Source organism: Siphateles boraxobius, unplaced genomic scaffold (assembly GCF_051911475.1).
Source record: "Siphateles boraxobius isolate OS27281-9 unplaced genomic scaffold, OSU_SipBor_1 9, whole genome shotgun sequence".
Lineage (NCBI taxonomy): Eukaryota > Metazoa > Chordata > Actinopteri > Cypriniformes > Leuciscidae > Siphateles > Siphateles boraxobius.
This window is the reverse complement of record NW_027509219.1, coordinates 7,378,119-7,401,919: the sequence shown is the minus strand read 5'-3', so window position 1 is coordinate 7,401,919 and position 23,801 is coordinate 7,378,119. Positions and strand designations below refer to the sequence as shown.

Sequence of the window (23,801 nt, the reverse complement as noted above, 5' to 3'; positions counted from 1 at the left end):
CCCCTGACACGCTTGGCAAAAGGTCTACCACCGGACCATTGAAATGCAAACAAAAATTAGTCGGATCGCATCTATGTATTTCTTCACGTAAAAAGTCTGCCCACCAACACATATTGATCTCATTAAACGACAAATTCAACACAATGTACTATTTAAATCGATTGCTGTCCCACCCACTTTTTAAAGCAAAGTTATGCCACTATTTAATATTAAAAAAATAACTAAAAGGGATATTTTATTGGGCCACGCCATGGCCTGTGGTAGGATGCGCATCAATGACCGCTAGGGGGGGCTCGGCCCTCGAATGCCCCACCATAGCGCCGGCCCTGTCGACCGATATGTGATTTTCAGGGCCGATGCCGATATCGATTATTACAGATCAAGCAGACCGATAAGCGATATATAGCAGACATATAGATATGTCTGGTGTAAAAATGCAAGAATGTCAAAATTAAGAATAACAAAGGGTTTTGACATACTTTCTTAAAATGGTTTTAAACATCTTTAAATCTGAGAACTGTTAATAATAACATTATTACTAATAAACATGCACTGTAAACATTTTGTAAAAATTAAAGACAGTATTTAAATGGTTAAATAAAATTTTTAGCACCCTATGAAAACACAAACTTTTATTTTGACGGGTTGTGGTGGAGATCTTTGAGTTTCTGTGCGTTTATGATATGACGATAACTTTTCTCAGTTGAAGCATTAAAAAGCTCATGAAGTGAATTTAATGTGCCCTTGCTGATTATCCTGTTAGTCTGTAAATATCTTTTAACATGAAATACATTCACTACTACAAACAGGCATCACTTTTTCAATTTTCTATTAGCCAGAGTTGAATCTCAGTTGTGGCCCATTCTGACCATCAATGCAGATGATGATACTAACTGATTTAGATCCAGATGTAAAGAGGGAATGCCTTGCCTGTTGTTGACATTGTATGTGCAAAGCCACATTATAGAATTGCTGCAGCCAGTTTCTCCAATTCATGAAAGTATCAATAAACAAGAAAAAACAAAACATTTATATGCTTACAAAAAAAATATTCTAATTTCAAATATGCAAACAAGCCTTTATTTCCATCTAAGCCCTGCGAAACATGCCCACACATTTGCTGTCTACTAAAGAAAACAGCATAATATGTATTTGTCTGTAATTAAATAGGAACTGAGGAAATAGGAATAGGAGCTCATTTTCTAACGTTCAGAGGAGATAAGTCGTCAGACTTTGCTGGATTCCTGAATCAACAAAATACTTGCTTGGATCCAGTCTGAACATTCCTGCATTCTTGTGCAATGACAGTCCCATAAAACATTAGTTGACATTTGGAGAATCAGTTTTCCTTTTGATAAAACAAAGTTCAATATAAAAGGCTATGGTTCATTTTTTAAAAGCAAGGAAGATGATATATGTCTATTTCTGGTTTACATCCAATAATATCCTTGTATTTTTCTTTGAAAAAATACTGCTCGGGGAGCAATATTCACTATATATACAGAAATATGCTCTGGTTATCAGATATGCTGAATACAGGGGGGAAAAAACATAATATTTCCAGAGGAAGGAGGTAAAGTAAGACGAGCAAATCAGAGGCAGCCTGTTCACTAAAGCACTCTAGCTTCAGAGTCAGATTTATTAATAAAATTACACTCAAAACCTTCTACAGACCACTCCTGAGGTCCAAGCCTTGGGTTCAGAGGAGAGCAACAAGGACAGTTTTCAGCAGAGCATCAGTCTGAGAAAGAGGCCAGAATAGGGTGCTTGTATTAGTTGGCTTTGGCTCGAAGCTGGGCTCTTTTGCCAGTGACAGCCTGGAATCCAGTCTTGATGCTGGCTACAGAGCAACGTGAGTGACAGGTTTCACACTGCAGGAAGTAGAGACGAGTGTCCTTCTGCAAAATTGTATCTGGTGAGCGGCAGGTATGACATGTCACATATTCCTCTGTGAAACAGAGAAAAGAGAAAATGACGTGTCAAAAATCTGTTAGGTAAACTAAATCAGAGTCCTGCACGCGAGGTAAACCGCTAATTTTGATTTAATATTTAAATTCTCATTTGCACTGCGGGAATCAATAGGCACGGGCGGACTGCGTTTCCAATAGCCAAGAGACTACTTTGACTCAATTTGGTACCCACTGATGGGCAGCTGCTTTCAAGTGGTCCCGTGCTTATTTGTGTTCACGCTCTAGCCTATAGTCTGAAGACAATCAAATGTTTATAATGTTTTAACGTTGAGCTGTATTGATTGACAGCTTCAGTCCATCTGAACATGGTCAAATTAAATTATGCCATTTTTTATGAGAGGTAAGGGCACAGTACATACAGGGGTTGAACAATAAAACTAAAATACTGATCAATATAGTGTTACAAGTTCATGTCTATATATGTGCATAGGTGGTCAATCTTCCCTGATTTTACATTCCACTAGTAAGAACAGAGTGAAGGTTAAATTAGCAGAGCAAAGCTGTACATAAAATATTGCAATCCACACAACATAATGGGAGACGTCAGTTAAAAAGAGAACAAATAGTTGCTGCGTGTCTCGCTGACTGATTTGTGACCAGGACAGCAAGCCTTTGTGGTGCATCAAGAGCCATGGTATTCAGGATAATTGGACGAACCACATCCGACAGGAGTAACTGTCAATGCAGAGAAAGCAGTCCAAAAAAGGATGTCTGGATACTAACCCGGATTGTATCCAAAAAACATAAAATAGAATAGAATAGAAATGTGCACCTCGACTCTCCTGTTTCCAACAAAACTGTTCATCGGGAGCGCCACAGATTAAATTTTCATGGTCGGGCAGCTATAGCCATATCATGCTCATAGCCATATGTGAAAAGGAATATCTATATCAAATGGGCTGCAGAATTAATTTTTGCGTAAAAAGATTGTTTTTCACAAAAAAAATCAAAAATCAGTAAAGTCAGTAAAGGTTTTCCTCCACCAGCATCAAATAGTGCCCTGGGCACTGTTCTGGAAGATGAATGATTAAAAAAAAAAGTGCAGGGCTTTTTTCAGTCATTCCCAGGACAAATTGATGCTGTATTGGCCGCATTATTAGACCATAGACTAATAATAAATTATTTTGCCCTACTCTTATAATAAATGATTGTGGTCTAAAACTAGGTGTTTTCGATTCACTGTCCAACCCCTGCACATTAGCGTGTAGTATTGGTACACCAGCTACATATTCATACATTCAAAATGTTTGACTTACTTATATATCTTCTCAAGACATTCTCTATTTGTTTCTGTTGAAAGCGTCCTTTGATTACAAGCTGGTTATTTCCATCTATGGAGCCACTAGATATAAGAAGACATCTCTTTAGTTGCAGGAAAAAAATCACTTTTTCACTTCTGACAATTATTGAAAAGCAATTAATAACTCACCTTGTTCCTAACTCGGCTAACAGGAATGCCAAAAGATGTTTGGGCTGTCGATGCAACCTGAAGATGAAAAAGTAAACATGCTATGGTATAATAGAAAAAATTGGGCCAATATATTAGAATCACTGTTATATATATATATATATATATATATATATATATATATATATATATACACACACACACACACAACACAGATTTCAACCATGGAAAAAAAAAGCATTGACGGTACCAATCACATTTAACATAGGCCACTTTAAGGGTAAAAAATAAATAAAGGTACAATACAATTTCAGACACAATTAAGTACTCACTCAAAAGGCATTTGAGTGGTAGAATCACTGGTTTGATTAAATTCAATGTTCAATAGTCAATGTCAATAAAAGTGTCCAAATTAAAGAAAAGGAAAACACTTCTTAGAAAGGTAATTCTTGCACCATGTTGGTTTCATAAACTCACAAACTTTTCCATTACCCTCACTCTGAATACATGTGTGTACACACCTATTTCAAGAAGATTTAAAGGTGCAGTGTGTGACTTTTAGCGACATCTAGCGGTTCGCTTGCGAGTTTACACTAAGGGCTCAGCCCACTGCTCACGCCTCCCTTTCGAAGAAGCTACCGTGTCTCAAACGGGACAAACATCGTCGTCTGAGACGGCAGAGAATAGCCAGAGTAAACCAAGTTTCTGTACCACAGTCAATTATAAACCACATCATGGATAAAGTTTACAAAGCCATAGTCAGGTGAGGATCAAGGGTCTTAATACGTAATATAATAATAGTAATTAGTTGATTGTCTCACGAACCTAACCAGCACATTTCTCCCCACATAGCAAACCCATAATACAGCGAGGGAGAAGAACCACATGAAACTATGCAACTATATATTTTTTCTAACAGGGTAGTAAAAGTTTAGATGGCTAATATGAGCTGTTACTGTGGCTGAGCTGGTTAAAGCGTTAAGCCTTGTTTAAACTCGACGCGTCCGCATGAGCCCAAAAGTGCGTGCGGCAAAAATGACGTGATTGTAACAGCGCGCGCGCCTCGCATCCCCTAGAGACCATTTACTACACACAATAGGCTTTTTTTCTCTGATTTTGGAAACACGATCGACTTAAAATGCTTCCAAGATCGACGGGTTGGTGATTCCTGTAACTGTTTTACGGTCAATGACAAGAGTACTAATCAGCTGTCTCACGAACGTAACCAGCACATTTATCCCCACATAGCAAAGCCATAACACAGCGAGGGAGAAGAATTAAGTTACATGAAACAATACAACTACATATTTTAGACCACTGACAAGGGAAAAGTCACTACTCACGGTGTTTATGGCTAGCTTCTAGCTTTCTGCTGCTTCTCTTTCAAGGTAGTGACGAGACGCGCTCTGTAACACTGTTTGTTCGCTGTTGGCTACGGTAGAAACATGACGTCACAATATGTCGACCTTCATAGAAGGGGATTCCCGCGCCTATGTAGATATAAATGCCTCAATCTAATGCTGCGTTCACACCGGACGCGAATTGAGCGTCAAATTCGCGCCTGCCGCGTCTAGTTATACGCATGTACACTTAGAATCAATTCGCGCGTCAAGAGCGAAATTGACGCGCGTAAAAAACAAAAGTTTGAAGCGAAATTTACGTGCGTCGGAGGCGAAATCTGTTGGCGGCCATCTTTTTACAAGACGGCTAATGTTGATCGAGCATTCATCGAGAGAGTCACTGCTCTGTATTTGCTCTGGAGAGCAGAACAGCAGCGTAGGGATCATCGTCGCCGTATTTGGGTCCACCAGACCCTTCGGAGGTGAACCCAGTTTGGCGAATTTCACCATTTGCTCCTGGACCTGCGCCTGGATGACGGCCGCTTTCAGCGGTACTTCCGCCTGTCCCGCGCCCAGTTTGATGACTGTTGTCACGCATCGGAGCGAGGATCACCCTCGCCCTCACACACCTAATCTGTCATTTATTTTTGTTTTGATGATAAATGGAGCCAGCCTAGGCTACTACAAAAGTGATTAAACTGTCCTGTGATTTTTTTTCCTCACACAACACTGTCCAGACACGAACTATGTTCTTGCACTAAAGTACTAGGCTATGTTGGTTCTCTTTAAATTAGAATAATAATAATGTTTCATATAATCTAGATTAGATATGGAATAAATACCATACAAAATTAATGTCTCATATATTAAAATCAAGTTTTTATGTGATAACATATTTACTTCACGTGACAGCAGCAAGCTGGCTCCTGATTGGTTAACGCGGCGCGAATTGACGCAGAAGTTCAGATTTTTCAACTCGGGCGGCAGACGCGAATTCGCGTCAAACGCGTGAATGCACAAAATGCACCATTCGCGCGAATGAGGCGTATTCGCGTCTACCGCGCCGCGCTCCACGCCTCATTCGCACCGCAGGAATTTTTTACGCGTGTAACGCGTCTTTGCATTGACTTAACATTGATATCACTCGCGCCTGACGCGCTATTCGCGTCCGGTGTGAACGCAGCATAAGGTAATAAAAACATTACGGTTTATTAAGTAAGTTCTTTATAAACCACTGAACACATAGTTATGGATGTCATATTGCATTTCTGTTAATAGATACTCAATTTTTACACATTGCACCTTTAAAATATGTTTCAATGTTTTTTTGTTTTTTTTACAAATATCATAAATTATAATAAAATAAATTCATAATTAAATTACAAAAATAGTTTAATGTATATTTAATATATTTTAGTTATTTATTAATACAGAAATATCATAAGATTTGTCATTTTACAACCTGAACTAACCTTGTCTTGAAAATTTTAAAATATACCTTGAGACAGTCATGTTTTTCCTTTTCTTTTTTTTGTTGCATTTTAGTGCACTTGATTTGTTTGATTGACAAATCTTTTTCAAATATTAATTTGATCATTTTAATGAGGATTTATTTTATTATCATACCAGGACTGACAAGTCCCTTTCAATTGAATCTTCAGAAGTTAAAACATGCTTCAAGAAATTTAAAAAAATATGCTTGTATTCAAGTCATTGTTAGTATGATTTTTTTTTTTTTTTGCTGCTCTAAAGTATTTTTGAATAAATTAAAAGGTAAGACAAAAATAGCGTAATGTGTGACCGAACCATATATCATCTTTTGCACTATTTCCTAGAAAATACATTCAGTCAAAGGTTGTTTTTGTTTTTTTTAAAGACCATAAGCATTCCTAGTTTTCTCTAGAACCCAGACTCAGCAGACATGCTAAGTGTTTGCACTTACAGTTTGCAGATGTCAGTGAAGTTTACAAAAGATGTTTTCTTTGTCCCAACTCGGACCACCTGAGGCGGCTTCATCACAAACTTCCTCTTCTCTCCTGCAACCATATCAGGGTTTTTCTCCCGCATGATGTTAAACACCCGGCTCAACAACTGTAAAGACGCAGACAAATAAATAATGTAATAAATTAAAAGAAAACTATGTCACAAACACTGGGTAGAGTGATGTGTGATATAGAAGAGAGAAAGTGCTCATCATTTGAATCAACTTCATACCTCATCATAAGTGTAATCTCTCTCTGAATCTGCCCATGCTGGGCCTGATTGTGAGCTGAATGTGATGCCTTCTGTGCTTTTATCATCCTCGATGACTGTAATATAAAATATATGTGAAGAATTCAGACAGTCCCATTTTTAATCAGCACAAAAAAAATTATAAAATTAGGGATGCACCGATACCGATCGACACTGATAGAGCACACGTGTCGTGGATTAAAACTAAATTAAAACATGAACCGTTATCTGATTTATGTGTAGCGAATGGTTCCCTACATTATTCCAGGACGTTTGCAAGTCAAAAAGTTTCATGAACGCAAACATCCGAAGCACGTGCCCCAAAATATGCGTCTCAGACAGCGCATGAATACGGAATTGAATTCACCTTCACATCTTGCACTTCTATGGATGGATGAATTCACACAAAATCATGTAAAAACGCCTTTTAATGGGGCGTATCCTAGTAAACATAGTCGGTTATATCTCAAGTGAACGTAGACAGTAGCCTATTCATATTTGACCAGTGCATTCAGTCATAAAGGGACAATCAAACCTGCTGCTGTTTTAATCAAACAAACGACAAATAAATCAATCACTGCTCTTAACTAAACACACTTTATAAAGATCCATCGATATTTAATTTATAAAGTAATGAATATGCAGTTTTATTTCACATCTGATTACTTTATTCAAATTTCTGCACCTGAAAACGATACTCGGTTACTAACGTAACCTCGGTTCTCTCTAGAAGAGGGAACGAGTATTGCGTAAGCTAGCTTACGCTACGGGTAAAGTCATCTTTGCTCGAGATATTGAAGCCAAAAAATTATCCTTAATTTTGTATTTATTGTCAACGCAGAGCTGCAGCTAGCGAACCTAGAGCAGGCCATATCGCGTGCTCACTGGTTGCCCTGCTGCAACCTACCACTGAGCCTCGCGCGTGACGTCACGTCCAATGAGGGCGCTAGCTTTATGAGAGTGGGCTCTGTGAGCATGTGAGAAACATAGGGCATAGTGTTTACATGTAGGGGTGAGCACTGACTTGCGGGCACGTTTTCAACACATGAAGCACACTCGGGGTGAGCCGGATAACCAGAATTTATACTCTTTTTGAGATTTCTCTGGGTTGCCGTAAAAACGGCGTTTGTGTGCAGGCGATCGGGCTGTGTTGCCGACTCGTTGGCTGCTATATGTATGTCTGCAGTAGCCTTCATCAAGGGGACTGACAGGACGAGATGCTTCGACGGTGGTCCAGCCGCGGCAAGACCATCGCGTCTTTTCCTCACTAGCGTTGCTAGGAGGACCTTCCCTGCTCGGGCTTCAGCACAACCCTAGGCCAGGGTCCCCGGGGGGGAGGCGGCCTGTGACCGGAGGTAGCAAGATCTAGGCCGGCCGCCCTGTCGACGCTGCGGAGGCTGGGGCTGGGCGCTGGATAGCTTGACGTGCAGGCGGCTCACGTGGGCGGGCAGGAAAAGGCTCATGGCCTGTGTGGTCTTCTGCACTTCGGAGAAGCGGTCAACGATCCCGTTTACCACTGGGCCGAAGAGACCGGAAGGGGAGAGCGGCGCGTCGAGGAACACGGACCGTTCAGCTTCCCCCATATCCGCCAGCGTCAACCAGAGGTGCCTCTCTGTGACGGTAATCGAGGCCATGCATCTTCCCATCGCCTGTGCTGCAGATTTAGTGGCGCGAAGAGAGAGATCCGTCGTGCTCCTCAAATCGGTAATGGCGGCCGGGTCCTTGCTTTTCTCGTCCCACTCACGGAGGAGATCAGCCTGAAGGATTTGCAGCACGGCCATTGAATGCAGGGCGGAAGCAGCTTGTCCGGCTGCGGCGAAGGTGCGGCCGACAAGGGCTGAGGTAGTTCTGCAGGCTTTGGACGGGAGGGCAGACTTTGAGCGCAATCTCGCGGAGGGCGGGCAAAGGTGCGCTGCGACCGCCGCTTCTACTGTTGGGATAGAGGTGTATCCCTTCTCGGCGGCGCCGTCCACTCGGGAAAGTGTGGAGGAGACATTAGCGTGGAGCCTCGCGGAGAATGGTGCGTTCCACGATTTTGCCAGCTCAGCGTGCAGCTCTGGCAGAAAGGGTGCAGATCTGGAAACGGGCTGGGGTCGGCGGCTGTGCAGGAAACAGCCGTCGAGCCTGTTGGGTGCGGGCTCCTTCGGCGGTGACCAATCAAGCCCGAGTTGGTCGATGACCTTAGAGAGGAGGCGCATTAACTCGGCGTCCACGCCTGCCCGAGTCCTGCTGGATTCCTGGACAGATGAAGAGGCGGAGTGATGTAAACTCGACCACTCCTCACTGTCCGACACCAGGATGGAACAGCTGTCCAGTGAGTGGCCTCCTTCAGCCTCGTCCCCTGAGGCGGCGGCAGCGCGGGCCGAAGCCGGCGGATGCGCGTCCAGGAGGGGCGGAGAAGGAGAGAGTGGGGAAGACGTTCCGGTGAGCACTTCACTGCGGCCACGGGCTCCGGCACTCTGAGCACGGTGCTTCTTCCTGCGCGGTCCAGAGGGTGGAGTGACAGCGTTCTGTGTGAAGGCTTCGAGTCGAGCCAGTAGGGTCGACAACGGAAGCGCTTCACAGTGCTCGCAGCCGCCCGTATCGAGGGCGAGGGCTGCGTGATCCGGTCCCAGGCAGAGAGCGCCAATCACATGGCGGTCTCCTGCACTGAGCTGGGTTCTACACGAGCCGCAGGAATGGCGAGGCATTTTAAAACAAACGCTCGCGGTCTTTTTATGAGAGAGAGAGAGTGAGTGTCGCAGCGTGGAACACAAACAGATAGCAGTATAAAGGATACACGCCGGATGGCATAGCAGGCAAGGATGGCTGAAGGTGGCGAAGACGGCCGGCTTCTTCGGGCACTTTCCTCTGCTTGCTAGTCACTGGATTCAACGGCGGCGGCTTCTCTCAGAGTCCAGCGATGCGGAGAGCTTCGCTGAAGATGATGAAAATCAGTGAGACAACCTACGAGCCTGGCTTTTATACGCTAAGCCACCCCCATTTTGGCGGGCTATGACGCGTAAGGGTGCGAAGCGCCGGGAACCGGGAATCCCTGGGACTTATGAAATGGAGGCTGGGCACGCACGGTGTTGACAATGGGTTCCCGTAGCGTAAGCTAGCTTACGCAATACGAGAGAACCTCTAGTAAGTGAACAATACTCGGTTACTAACGTAACCTCGGTTCTCTCTAGAAGAGGGAACGAGTATTGCGTAACCTGACCGTGCAGGCGCCACGAGCGTCTTATCGCTTCAGCTGATGAAACCAGTGAGACAACCTACGAGCCAGGCTTTTATACGCTAAGCCATCCCCATTTTGGCGGGCTATGACGCGTAAGGCTCATTGGACGTGACGTCACGCACGAGGCTCAGTGTTAGGTTGCAGCAGTTGCCGCAGGGCAACCAATGAGCACGCGATATGGCCTGCTCTAGGTCTGCTAGCTGCTGCACTGCATTGACAATAAATACAAAATTAAAGGATAATTCCGGTATTTAACACTTTGAGTCTATTTTGTAGTTTGTTTGGGATGAACTAGAGTGGTGGACTTAGAAATTTTGACGATGGGTCCTGTCTCGACTTTTTGACTATTTTAGAATCGCCTCTGACCGCTTCAGAGTGGATGTCTATGGGCATGCTCAAACATGTCCTTAAAACAACCCTTAACGTTCGTTTTCAAAACTGTGCAACTCACCGAGTGGTTAGTGGTGTTTGTTGATGATTAGAAACAAATATATTGGCGCAATGTATGCTTTCAATCCGTGTTATTTGCTATAGTGGAACTATTTTTTCAGATACCTCACAACCGCGTATAAACTTCCGCTCGATATTTGAGTCTGAAGTGTTAGCACACTCCCGACCACTTGATGGCGACAACCACTTTGCCGCAGTTGCTCAGCTCACGCTAGCCTTCTGAGAGACGGAGAACCGAGCGAAAAGACTACAACCAAATGTAAACAGAGCCCTTTCCGTTTCCGGTAGCGCAGTAATGTCAACGAGCACTGAGTCCTCCAGCAGACATCAATGCGATTTAAAAAAAATGGCAAATAAAACACGACAGAAACTGTATTTCGCAACGCTACTTGTTTTGGAACATCAACGAACACCACTAACCACTCGGTGAGTTGCACAGTTTTGAAAACGAACGTTAAGGGTTGTTTTAAGGACATGTTTGAGCATGCCCATAGACATCCACTCTGAAGCGGTCAGAGGCGATTCTAAAATAGTCAAAAAGTTGAGACAGGACCCATCGTCAAAATTTCTAAGTCCACCACTCTAGTTCATCCAAAACAAACTACAAAATAGACTCAAAGTGTCAAATACCGGAATTATCCTTTAAGGACATTTTTTTGGCTTCAATATCTCGAGCAAAGATGACTTTACTCGTAGCGTAAGCTAGCTTACGCAATATGAGAGAACCTCTCGTAAGAGAACTACTGTAAGAGCTACCTGGGGGTGAGGGGGTTGGGGGGGCAGCTGTTTATTTCATTTGTAGCCTTTCTTTGTTCTATTGTATTTATTTGTGCTATTTGTAATTTGATTATTTTATCTTATTTTATTACTGACCATTTACGTCTTTAAAGGTGCATTGCGCAACAATTCATGTTAAAAATACACGTTTTCTAACCCATACATGCATAAACAATTGCCTGATGGGCTGAATGAGCCCTTCTCTGATCACTGCAATTGCCTCTATAATCCTGTACAGTAAAATAAATAAGAGGGATTCGGGTTCGAATTTGAGACTGGGCGTGACGTCATGCGCGTTCAAGCTCACCAGGCTATGTCTCGCAGGTTTGTGTATTCGCCGGCGCCGCCATTCTCCGCATCAGCGAAGACAACTCGTGCGTCAAAGGTAGAAGATGGATTCAAAGAGACCGGCTTGTAGTCCGTTCCAAACCCCAACGCAAACTCCACGTAAAGTAAAGAAAAGATAATTGTCTAGTGCCACCAAAAGGTCCAAATTGGAGTCAGACAGGCGTCGGAGTAAGACGAGAGTCAACCTCGGGAAGGCATTCAACAAATGGAGAGATCTCCGGTCTGCTCTTGATCTCAAACGGGATCCTCAGTTGGCTTTTTTCTTGATAAAACGGTAAGATATAGCCCAGTCTCTAATGTTTGATACGGCCAATCTATGTATGACAACAAATGACGATGCGTAAAATGTGTAATGCTTTAGCATAGCTAGATACATGTACAATCAGAATTGGTTTTACTACCATTGTTAGTGAACAGTTTCATAAACTAGGAATTGTGTTCGGAAGAATAGTACAAAATGAAACATAAAACATATCCAATAATAGATGCTAACTATGTTTTTGTGTATGGCCTAACGGTAACGTTAGCCTTGTGTCCATTGCTAACATGCTAAGGTGTTCATGTCATTGACCAACAAGGAAGAACGCAGTTGCATTGGCTAGATTGTATTTTTCGGTAAAAATAGTAAATTGTTCCCGTGAATGTGGTACATTTTGTATGTAGTATATATGAGGTATGTGGGAGCTCGTATTCTATCAAAACGAGGAAAACGTAAAATATTTTGGTATTGTGATAAAATACATGTTTTATTCTGAACATTGCAGGAAGGGAAATACAATGGTAAAGGGGTAAATATTTTTACTTTACTCTTACTGTTTAGCAGACTAACTATTTACTAAATAAAGTATTGACACATTTCACATTAATGTTTGTCAGTTTGTATTGTCCCTGTCAAAATATCTACTAAATTAAAGCTGCAAGCAGCATTTAGCGGTGTTCAAGCAGTTAAGGCATTTATGACTTTTAACCACACAAGCATCAAAAGACATTAAGTTTTATGTAGCAAGCATTTAACCACTGAAATCATTATGGAATCGACCATGTTTTAGCATGATTTACCATGATATACCACATTCTAGAATGATTTATGATGGTTTTGAACATTATGATATGAACTTTATATGATCGTAGATGGAAAAGACCATTTACAGCTAATACAGGCAATTTACCATAGTAAATACATGGTTTTGAAGCTTTTTAACAGTTATAGCGCCACCTATGGTCCAATCTCCATGAAACTTTGCATGCTTCTTCGCCATGTTATTACACATATGCTCATCAATTTTTGTGAAGTTTTGACTTTTCGTTTGACTCAACGGTCGATGAGTTATGAGCAATTTAGTACTTTTGGTTGCTGTAGCGCCACCTATGGGCCAATCGGGGTCATACTCTGATAGGTTCTCCCCAAAAGTGTGGCCTACCATCTGACCGAGTTTCAAGTCTCTAGGCCTTAGGGTTTGGGCTGCATGATGCGTTTTAGGGGAATTTTTTTTTTCAAATAGCAATTACAATAGGTTTTCAGCACTTCGTGCTTGAACACCTAATAATAATGAGACCTTTTTGACAGTTATAGCGCCACCTATGGTCCAATCTCCAAGAAACTTTGCATGCTTCCTAGCCATGTTATGACACATATGCTCAAAAATGTTTGTGAAGTTTTGACTTCGTTTAGGATTTATAGGCTTTTGACTGTATTTTGCCCCGCCCCTTTTCTAAATGACCCTGCTACAGCCACCCAAATGCAAAATTTAAACTTTTTTTCGATAATTATTGATCTAGAGAGTCCAGAGAATAGGCCTAGACTGGTTTGGTTCCGATCAGGCGAAAAACCAGGGACTAGTTCGCAAAAGTAGATTTTGGACAAAATTCGACTTAGCGGAAACTTTTTCTTGCCTAAATCGAAATTGGAGACATACATTTTGTCCGTCTTGAGCCAAGGATCATAGCGGTGTAAAAAGCTTGAGGCTAGGACCAACGGTCGATGAGTTATGAGCAATTTAGTACTTTTGGTTGCTGTAGCGCCACCTATGGGCCAATCGGGGTCATACTCTGATAGGTTCTCCCCAAAAGTGTGGCCTACCATCTGACCGAGTTTCAAGTCTCTAGGCCTTAGGTTTTGGGCTGCATGATGCGTTTTAGGGGGATTTTTTTTTTCCAAATAGCAATTACAATAGGATTTCAGCACTTCGTGCTTGAACACCTAATAATGAGACCTTTTTGACAGTTATAGCACCACCTATGGTCCAATCTCCATGAAACTTTGCATATTTCTTCACCATGTTATGACACATATGCTCATCAATTTTTGTGAAGTTCTGAGTTTATATTTATGATTTATAGGCTTTTGACTATTTTGCCACGCCCCTTTTCTAAATGACCCTGCTACAGCCACCCAAATTCAAAATTTAAACTTTTTTTCGATAATTATTGATCTAGAGAGTCCAGAGAATAGGCCTAGACTGGTTTGGTTCCGATCAGGCGAAAAACCAGGGACTAGTTCGCAAAAGTAGATTTTGGACAAAATTCGACATAGCGGAAACTTTTTCTTGCCTAAATCGAAATACCTATGGGCCAATCGGGGTCATACTCTGATAGGTTCTCCCCAAAAGTGTGGCCTACCATCTGACCGAGTTTCAAGTCTCTAGGCCTTAGGGTTTGGCTGCATAATGCATTTTAGGGGAATTTTTTTTTTCAAATAGCAATTACAATAGGTTTTCGGCACTTCGTGCTTCAACACCTAATAATAATGAGACCTTTTTGACAGTTATAGCGCCACCTATGGTCCGATCTCCATGAAACTTTGCATGCTTCCTAGCCATGTTGTGACACATATGCTCAATGTTTGTGAAGTTTTGACTTTTCGTTTAGGATTTATAGGCTTTTGACTGTATTTTGCCCCGCCCCTTTTCTAAATGACCCTGCTACAGCCACCCAAATGCAAAATTTCAACTTTTTTTTCGATAATTATTGATCTAGAGAGTCCAGAGAATAGGCCTAGACTGGTTGGTTCCGATCAGGCGAAAAACCAGGGACTAGTTCGCAAAAGTAGATTTTGGACACAATTCGACATAGCGGAAACTTTTTCTTGCCTAAATCGAAATTGGAGACATACATTTAGTCCGTCTTGAGCCAAGGATCATAGCGGTGTAAAATGCTTGAGGCTTTGGACCAACGGTCGATGAGTTATGAGCAATTTAGTACTTTTGGTTGCTGCATGATGCGTTTTCGGGGAATTTTTTTTTTCAAATAGCAATTACAATAGGTTTTCAGCACTTCATGCTTGAACACCTAATAAATCAGCGCTACATGTAGTTTAGTGATTAGCAAAACAGTTCAAGATTCTTGAGTGTGATATAACATGCTGAAAAAATGACCGATAATTAGACAGAAATTTTGATTAAATTATAACAGAAAAAGGATGTATTGTTATTGGAATATTCTACTTAGCAGATCAATAACAGGCTGAACCCCGCAAGTCTTCGGCGGATTAGCCTGTTTGGCTTTTATGAAAACGTCATGGTGACATTTGATTGTTTATTACCTTGATACATTTGAGTGAACGTTGTTGACCAACCGTGTATGGTATGATTATTATTTTGAGCTTTTGCGAAGTAATCAATTATATTGTTCATGAACGTGTTTTCATAACAATGCAATCATAGGTGGATACAGTAAAAACATAAACAAAGTTTTCTACTACCCCCGTTTTTCCCCTCACACATAAGAGTAATTTACTCAAATGTCTTTCCTTCCATATATTTGAAATGACTTGCAGATTTATAACTTTATTACCACTGAAGACATTTTGGCTGTACACTAAAGATCTGTGCAGCAGATGCTCCTTTAGTTATGAACAGCTCGTGCTCGTCCATGCGTGCGTGTGCGTGTGGTCCATGACCGTGCACAACTCTGGTTGCAGTTTCGCCTGTCGCCAGAGGGGGCGTAGTTCTGCAAAAACTCAGACACTTGCGTTTTGCACCTTTAATAATGTTTTAAATTTACATTAATTAGGCTAGTAGTTTTGCTGTAGTATCAAAATTGGAAGAGAGAATTTTGATATTACACTGCTGTCTAAACATGGGATTCATAAATTTTGGGGCATCTCGCCCGGGGGGCGGGGTTACGTCCTGCGTCACATCTCTCATGCGGGTTCTCGTCGACCAGGGTCAGCGCGCACCCGTCAAAGATTCTATAGTTTATCCAACCGTCTCTCTGGACTCGTCTGTTGAGTGGGAAGTTAACGTGACCGGCCTGTGTAACGTTACATCTTTTTGCACGATGGAGGATAAGTTTTTAATCATGTTAGATTGTTTTCCTGTTTAGTTAAGATTTCGACTGTTAGATAGAGTTGATAGATTAGCTAGATAGATCTTGACCAACTTCAAATCACGTGGTGCAAACCTGTCCTCTTTTGGTGAAAATAGTTAACGTTATTGTAAGACTTTTGTAAAACTTTTTTTTACTGCTCACCTGTAGTCTTCTTTTTTGTTTCTTTCTTTTTGTGTGTGTGTTTATTTTGTATGATTACTTCACCCATGTATTTGTACTCTGCTGACTAATGCTGATCCATGTGTTGTTGGTAAGGGGGTGGAGGTGGGGGGGTTAAGGGAAAATTTGACAAATGCTGTATATATTTCCCACATTAAAAAAAAAATGTATTGTGTATTTACATGATTAAAATCTTGCATTAAGGCCTGTTTCTATTTCATAATTCCATCTGTAATAGCAGTATTGAGTCTAATTAGTCGTTACTGCTTGAATCACCTAAAGAAGAAACATGAACTGGTTAACTGGAGTTTACTTTTCTGCAATACAATAAGTAGGCCTAACTTTATTGAGGTAAAAGTTTCCCCGCTGTCACCAGACGTAGGTCTAGGAGTGGAGAGAAAAGTGACAAAACCACGGTAGGGCTGTGCAAACAAAGTAGGCTATCTGTCTAGCATTGCCATGTCAGTGTATTGATTGATTCATTGTCCCTTCATAGTTTGTAAGAGACATTTAAGGTTGGATGTATTTAATAAACCGAGCGAAGCCTATTCATCTGTTAATATGAAACGCGACTTGGCCATTGTAATTAAGGCTACAGCACATCTTGTACAACTTAAACCCATGGTAGCTAGGTAACGATAAACAAACTGAAAGACCGCAATTCCTAATTTCGCTTTCGTTCACTAAACAAAGACTATGGAAATTAAACATCACTTTTCCATCAAAAAACGTGTTGTAAACATAACTTATTCGATTTAAGACCTAGGTTCGCTAGCTAGTTCTGTGCCTGCCTGTGTGCGCGCTGACCCTGGTCGACGAGAACCCGCATGAAGAGATGTGACGCAGGACGTAACCCCGCCCCCCGGGCGAGATGCCCCAAAATTTATGAATCCCGTCTAAACATTTGAACCACTGACCCAATCCTCAGCACGGAGCCTTGCTGAAGCAGCTCTAAATATGCGCTGTACTATTAAAGATAAAATATAATAGAGCAATAGAATGAACAGTGAAAGTAACAGAAGCTCATACAATACATTTTAGCAGGCTTAATTAAGCATGAAAATAACTGAAAGAAATATATTTTTGCAGAAAAAATTAAGTCAACTAATATGATTTATATTATTTTGGATTCTCTAGCCAATACATTTAAAAATTACAAATGCAGTGAAAATACACTTATTGGTACTCTATCAGCAAATACCAAAAATAAAAGTATCGGTATCAGACTCGTTCTGGAAAAAGAGATATTGGTGCATCCCTATTTAAAATGATCTACTGTTGCAGCAGTTCTAATAGTAACAGGCAGACCGTACCACAGTTTTGGCACTGCTTCTACAAATGCCTCTTAAATTTAATTTTGTCCTTTGAGATCCTCAAACCAAGGACAAAAGGTTCCAAGACCTCCCCAAGCAATGTTCCGACAAGAAATCAGAACGATAAGAATGATGCAAAGCCATTCTAGAGATTTGTAGACCATTAAAAGAACTTTAAAATCAATTCTACAGCAGTTCGACAACTAGTTTAATGGAATTAGGGTAGGTATTATATGTTCATGTTTCTTGACACCAGTCAGGAACCTAGCAGCTGCATTTTTAACCACTTGTAGCCTAGAAAGAGTAGCTTGACAAATTCCTATAAAGAGTGAGTTGCACTGTATTTCAAACTTAAAGGGTTAGTTCGCCCATTTAAGACATTAAGTTGTATGGAATCCTTACCAGCACTATAGTGCATACACACTGACCCACTCTGTAGTCACCTCCCTGGTCAGAGTTTTGGCCGCTGGAAGTTTTTCAAGAAAGTACTCCCGGTTAGTTTCCGGGGCCTCAAAACTGTGCGTTTTTACGTGAAAAAATTATTTGCGTTTCAAAGCTGGATCAATTTAACACACAAAAAACACGCCGGTCAAAATTCATACCACAGTTTTAATCGGCACTATTTTCTTTCCATTTCTATCAATCCGTGCTGCTGTCAACGTCAACAGTGCGCACGTTCCGATCAGCTGTTGATAGTGCGACTCGCTGACAACATGTCTGACTGCGAAACTTCTGATGATGAAACCAATTTTAGCACAATGTCAGACGGAACAGATGAGGATGAAAGTAATTTTAGCACAACGCCAAAGGGATACCTTTATGAACCGGAGTATACCGATGCCGAACTTCAACAGATGGAGATAGAACGGGAAGAGAGAGTGCGAGAGGACAGAGATGAAGTTGTCCAAGTTGATGCTGGGCCCACAGCTGTAGCAAGAACCAGGATGAATGACAAATGGTCGTGCACTTGTTCAAATTGTCAAGTTATATCAAACAGAGGTTGAAAGCTATTGCTGCCACGAATGGGAACTCATATGCCACAGCTGCAAAACCTATCGATTGACGAGGAGGTTAACGGTGCGTTGTCTGCATGTCTGTCTGCATTACATCCAATGACGTTTTCCCTGCAATGCTAAATGCTGGTGTCCTGGAGACGTTCTTCTACGTACCTAAAATCAATTGGAAAAAGCGACCCAAACCAGCTGGACTTGACGGTCAGATGTCTGCAGAGTAAGTGTGATCGCTCATGTTGCTTTGTAGTTTTTTATTTCGGAATTTCACGTTGTCTTGACCAGTATTGGCTATAGAATAGTCTATCTGACTCAATTGTGTGTGTGTTCAATCAAATAGTTTTCTCAGCAAATTGTCCCTATATCCCTATACTGTTTTTATATTAGACATCTTTTCACGTGTTTTCCACTGGAGTCTAAACATCAGCTTGTTTACCGAAGAGTTTAGACATGGGATCATAAAGTTAGTAAATAGAGCATACCCATGGTACTGGTACAGCAAAACTCTTTAAAATCAGTTTTTTTCTTTTTCCTCCTTGGTTGGGGATGTGATCGTCTTCGCTGAAGTGAGCACTGCACACACGATAATCCTTGATTCTGGATATTTTAGCTCCCGCAGAGTAGCTGATGGCAACCAGCCAAAGCTGTCTCATAGCTATATCCGAAACAGGAAAACGATGGAATCTGAACGGTGATCCCGGCACATTCTTGTGGTCACAGCATGGAAATTTACAAGTTCGCACCATCGTTCATTTTCTACTTTTTACGTCGTTTCGTAATCGATTGTGTAAACACTATGGAACAGCTGATCGGAACTTGCGCACTGTTGACGTTGACAGCAGCGCGGATTGATAGAAATGGAAAGAAAATAGTGCCGATTAGAACTGAGGTATGAATTTTGACCGGCGTGTTTTTTGTGTGTTAAATTAATCAAGCTTTGAAACGCAAATAATTTTTTCAGGAGTACTTTCTTGAAAAACTTCCAGCGGCCAGAACTCGGACCAGGGAGGTGACTACAGAGTGGGTCAGTGTGTATGCACTATAGTGCTGGTAAGGATTCCATACAACTTCATGTCTTAAATGGGCGAACAAACCCTTAAGAATCTTAAACTTTACATAATAAATCTAAGTAACATAAACTGGATCTGAATTATTTTTTCATATGGAAGTAATAGACATATGGAAGTAAACATATGTAGAATAGAAGTTGTTTCTTGCTGAAAAAGTAAAATGTAACTCAGCTTAGATTTTGTAAAAAATGTGTTAAAGCCAGTTGAGGCAGATGTGAATTTAGCTGTAAAATGTCATTGTAGATTGCAGTACATGCTAACTGAAAGCTTGATTATACACAGTATTTTTTTGCAACTCTTAAGTTTTATTTTCATTTTTTAAATAATATTAATTATGCAGCACATTCTGATTAAAAGAATGTTCATACCATCCTCTTGTTCCACAGTGTCTCTCTCGTCAACAAATTCCACTTTTTTTGCCTTCTTTTTTTTAGCTGGAAGCATCAAGTCCAAATCATCTTCCTCCATTATTTCCTGCTGGTCTCCCTCAATTCTCAGCTCCTGGTCACCAATAAAATGAAAAGAGCCAACAGCCGTTAGAAGAACTATCAAATACGAGAAATAAGCTTAATGGGCATCACATTAGTGATGGGAAGTCCAATTCTTTTTCTGAAACTGATTCTTTTGGACAGTTTTTTTTCAATAAACCAGTTAAAAAGACAAAGACAATGCACACAATAGGGCTTTTCACACTGCACTTAAACCCGAGTTATCATCGTTCTAAACCCTGGTTTTAACCCAGGCTAAAGCAGCATTTCACACATTTTAGAAGCGGTGTTAGCACCGCGTTTTACCTGGGTTTACGGGGCTTTTGCTGTGTCAACCCCGCATTGCGGTGCTAAACGTGTACATTGTGAAATGAGGCAAGGGCTGGAATGTTACGGCTAGATGCTTTGCAACAGACAGCCAATCACATGCCTCATAATCATGTTTTACAGTCACAGAAACACTGTGTTTCTAAACAGTGGACTATATTTCAGTGTTTGAGTGGAACATTTTTTAATAGTGACAGAACACATGACAATTGGATTGAAGAAGAGATCATTACATTCTTAACTTTAAAGTCCAAAAACTCCATTCAGTATATACCTGATAGTACAGGCGACAATATATAATATGAGGATTCCCAATTCAAGGGATTCGTCCAATTCATGACACTCTCTGACACCGCAAATAAGAATGTTAACTGAGGGATTAATAGTGTACAATTTGAAATAGCAGATTATGAATTATTATTATAAAAATTAATTGTTAACCCTACGTAAATAACCCAGGATTCAATTTACCCAGGGTTTAGAATGACCCGAGGTTAACCATTTCAGGTGTGAAAAGCCCTAATAAGTGCATTATATCAAATGATTTATTGTAAATGCTAGTACACAGTAGTTAAAGACAGTTAATATTAAGTGGGTCCAATTTTTTTATATTAAATAATAATATAAGTTATGCAGCACACTCTAAGTGAATTAAAGTCGATAATAAACAGAAGTTGCGATTGTCTATTCTTCCCCATTGCATATCCAAGTGAAATGGATACTCAAACAAGAAAAATGTTAATGGTTTTGATTACAGATTACACGGCCACATTATTTTGACGTGAATTGACATCATTTAAGTGTTAGTAACTTAAAGACATTTAATTATCCAGCTATGCAGGCTACTGGTCACAGAAAACCCTGGTAGGAGGTGAAAAACATTTCATGTGTATTGCAGAGTGAATCATTAAACAATTCCCAGACAATCTCCTTATAAACAACTGCTAACCTTTATGCCTTCTTCAATGTCATTTTCAAACACTTTCTTTGGTTTCTTTTTCTTCTTTTTCTGATTAAAGAAGTTCAGATCATCTAAATCATCTGAAGGCTCTGTAAAGATAGTTGGAGAAAAGTGTCATAAAGGCCCAATCTCAAATAGCATATTATTTACAAACTCCTTCACACAACTTTTCAAGGTTCTGGTTTAAATACATTTGTATTTAATGTATTACGGTACAAGAGAAAAGCAAAACACTGCATGGTCTATGGTGGAAAATGGCCTCTCACCCTTTTTCTTGATGTCATCATCTTCAGGGTCCATTTCTCGCTCTTCTGCTGCTTCAGGCTCAACTTCTCTCTGTTCAACCTGTTGGGCTTCCTCTCCAAGCCCATCTCCATCTTCGTCGAGCATGAAGGGCTTCTTCTTCTTCTTTTTCTTCTTTGATGTAGTGGGGTCGAATAAAATCTGAGGACACATAAGGCACCGGAATCATTTGCTAAAGCATGCCTCGGTGTGGTGAAGGAAATAATACTCACCCGTTTTTAATAGCAATGCTAAGTGTTATTTTATTTTATAAAACTAAAAATAATGTAATAAAAAAACAGCAAATGCAGCCTAGAGCACGTTATAGGCAACACTGTGTAACTGCTCTCAAATATATTTCAAAGTCACAACATGATTAAATATTTCCACTAAACTGTGAATATTGACAAAATATAAAAATTGACCACCACAATACCTCGTCTTCTGACATGATGATTGAATTAAATATCAATTATTTTCGTCCTGGTAAATATCGTTTACACGGTTAACTACTCTCATCCACTGTCTTGCATCAGCACAATCAGCGAGCTTAGCGCGCAAGCGATCTTCCGACGACAAATGATTACATCATCTCCACGTCTACGACAACACCATGCGACTTTCCAAGGCTGCGCCCGATTGGGGTTCAGGTGGCGGCTCTCTTGATTACTTTACGAGAATCACGACCTCTAAAAAAGTATGTCAGTATGAATGTGTGTAATATTAATGTATTCTGGACGTAGCCTACTACATTTTTTTAATCATAAATGGGCTTTATTAATTTGAATTATTTATTATTTTTTATTAAATGCCAGTCATATTACGAATAATAAACATGACAATAGTACAACAATTAATATATATATAAATATATTGAACAAATATAGACTACAACTAATAGGAAAAGAAAATATAGTATTCAAACAATAATACAAGTAAAAAGAAACAAAAAATATAATATAAAAAGGAACAGATATGAGATCATCATAAAAATACCATAAAAGCTTGATATAGAGACCTAGTGCATTTTGCTTTGCTATTTTTCAACCCAAGTAGTAGCCTAACTCAATATAATTTTTCATATCTATCTGAAGTAACAAAAAAATTGGTTTTCCTTCAGCCCATTTTTGTTTATGTATATGGAATTTCCCCATAATCAAACAAAGATTAACAATAAAGGCCACACTTGGTCGTAATCTTTGTCTATTCAAATAAAATATATCTTTTTCAGAAAAGTAAACTTTCTTGCCTAAGTATTTCAAAAATTCCAAATCTATCCAAAACATTTTAGTATAAATGCAATTTAAAAAATAAGTGGACAACACTTTCTTTCTCAGTACAGAAATCACATTTAAGATCTACATCAGTGTGAAACCTAAGAAAAAGAGTTTTAACAGGGTACCTTATTTTATACAATATTTTTAGGCAGTAACCATGCATATTTCCAATCAATGTTCTCAAGTTTACAACGCCAGTATGTTTTAGAAGATATTGGGATTCTTTGTAACTTCCTTATAAAGTAATTATTCCATCTTCTATCAGTAATATTCATCAAACACTGTACAATATTCTTTAATTTTATACCTTTGAATACATTTACAATGACCAAACAATGGCCAAAAGTTTTATGTTTAAACATTATATATCGGCTATTTCAATTTATACATTTGTTTTGAGAAAAATTATGTGTAGATAAGCATCAACGAGATTACCACGTGCCTGTGAAAATTACTTAATCTAACTGGAATCTTACTGATTTCAAAGTTGCATTGCAACAAAAAAGCAACCCCACCCATCTTTTAAAAAATTAGATTAGGAATTAACCAACTTTTATTTTTGTATTGAAAGTAATGCTTGATCCATCTATTCTTTAAAATTGTATTTGAAGTGCTGAAATTAAGCACATTTAAACCTCCATAAGCAAACAAATTAGTTAAAGTTGTAGTAGGGAGTTTTGAGAAAATGTTGACTTAGCCTGAAAATTTGAACAAGCACAACTTACAGGTCCAACCCCCTTGCTCTCTGCTGCGCTACAGCCCTCCCTCCACAGCTCCTCCCCCACAGCGGAGCCTGCCGTGAAGCAGGCTAGTAAGCAGGACCACCGATGACGGCGGATT

The 23,801-nt window shown here is 40.2% G+C and overlaps 1 protein-coding gene across 2 annotated transcripts; it reads right to left on the bottom strand.

The window, feature by feature from the left end:
* Window positions 1–1,057: 1,057 nt before the first annotated feature.
* On the bottom strand, window positions 1,058–22,310 carry LOC143732307 (eukaryotic translation initiation factor 2 subunit 2-like). Of its 2 annotated transcripts, XM_077223256.1 has the most exons (9): window positions 22,121–22,306; window positions 21,669–21,846; window positions 21,391–21,491; window positions 19,995–20,127; window positions 6,933–7,027; window positions 6,661–6,809; window positions 3,400–3,456; window positions 3,227–3,312; window positions 1,058–1,948 (listed from the first exon to the last, which is right to left on the bottom strand). In XM_077223256.1, the coding sequence occupies exons 1-9, from the start codon at window positions 22,133–22,135 to the stop codon at window positions 1,773–1,775; spliced, it is 990 nt and encodes a 329-aa protein (XP_077079371.1). In that variant the 5' UTR covers window positions 22,136–22,306; the 3' UTR covers window positions 1,058–1,772. The 2 variants fall into 2 exon arrangements, with proteins under 2 accessions (XP_077079371.1, XP_077079372.1); XM_077223257.1 differs by lacking the exon at window positions 21,391–21,491 and having other exon boundaries at window positions 22,121–22,310.
* Window positions 22,311–23,801: the final 1,491 nt, after the last annotated feature.

Bases quoted from the DNA above. Each gene is read 5' to 3' on its own strand.
- LOC143732307 (XM_077223256.1), bottom strand. The intron at 3,457-6,660 runs GTAAGTGCAAAC...TTTCATCTTCAG, and splicing joins TTCACTGACATCTGCAAACT to GTTGCATCGACAGCCCAAAC. The intron at 3,313-3,399 runs GTGAGTTATTAA...TCTTATATCTAG, and splicing joins TTAGCCGAGTTAGGAACAAG to TGGCTCCATAGATGGAAATA.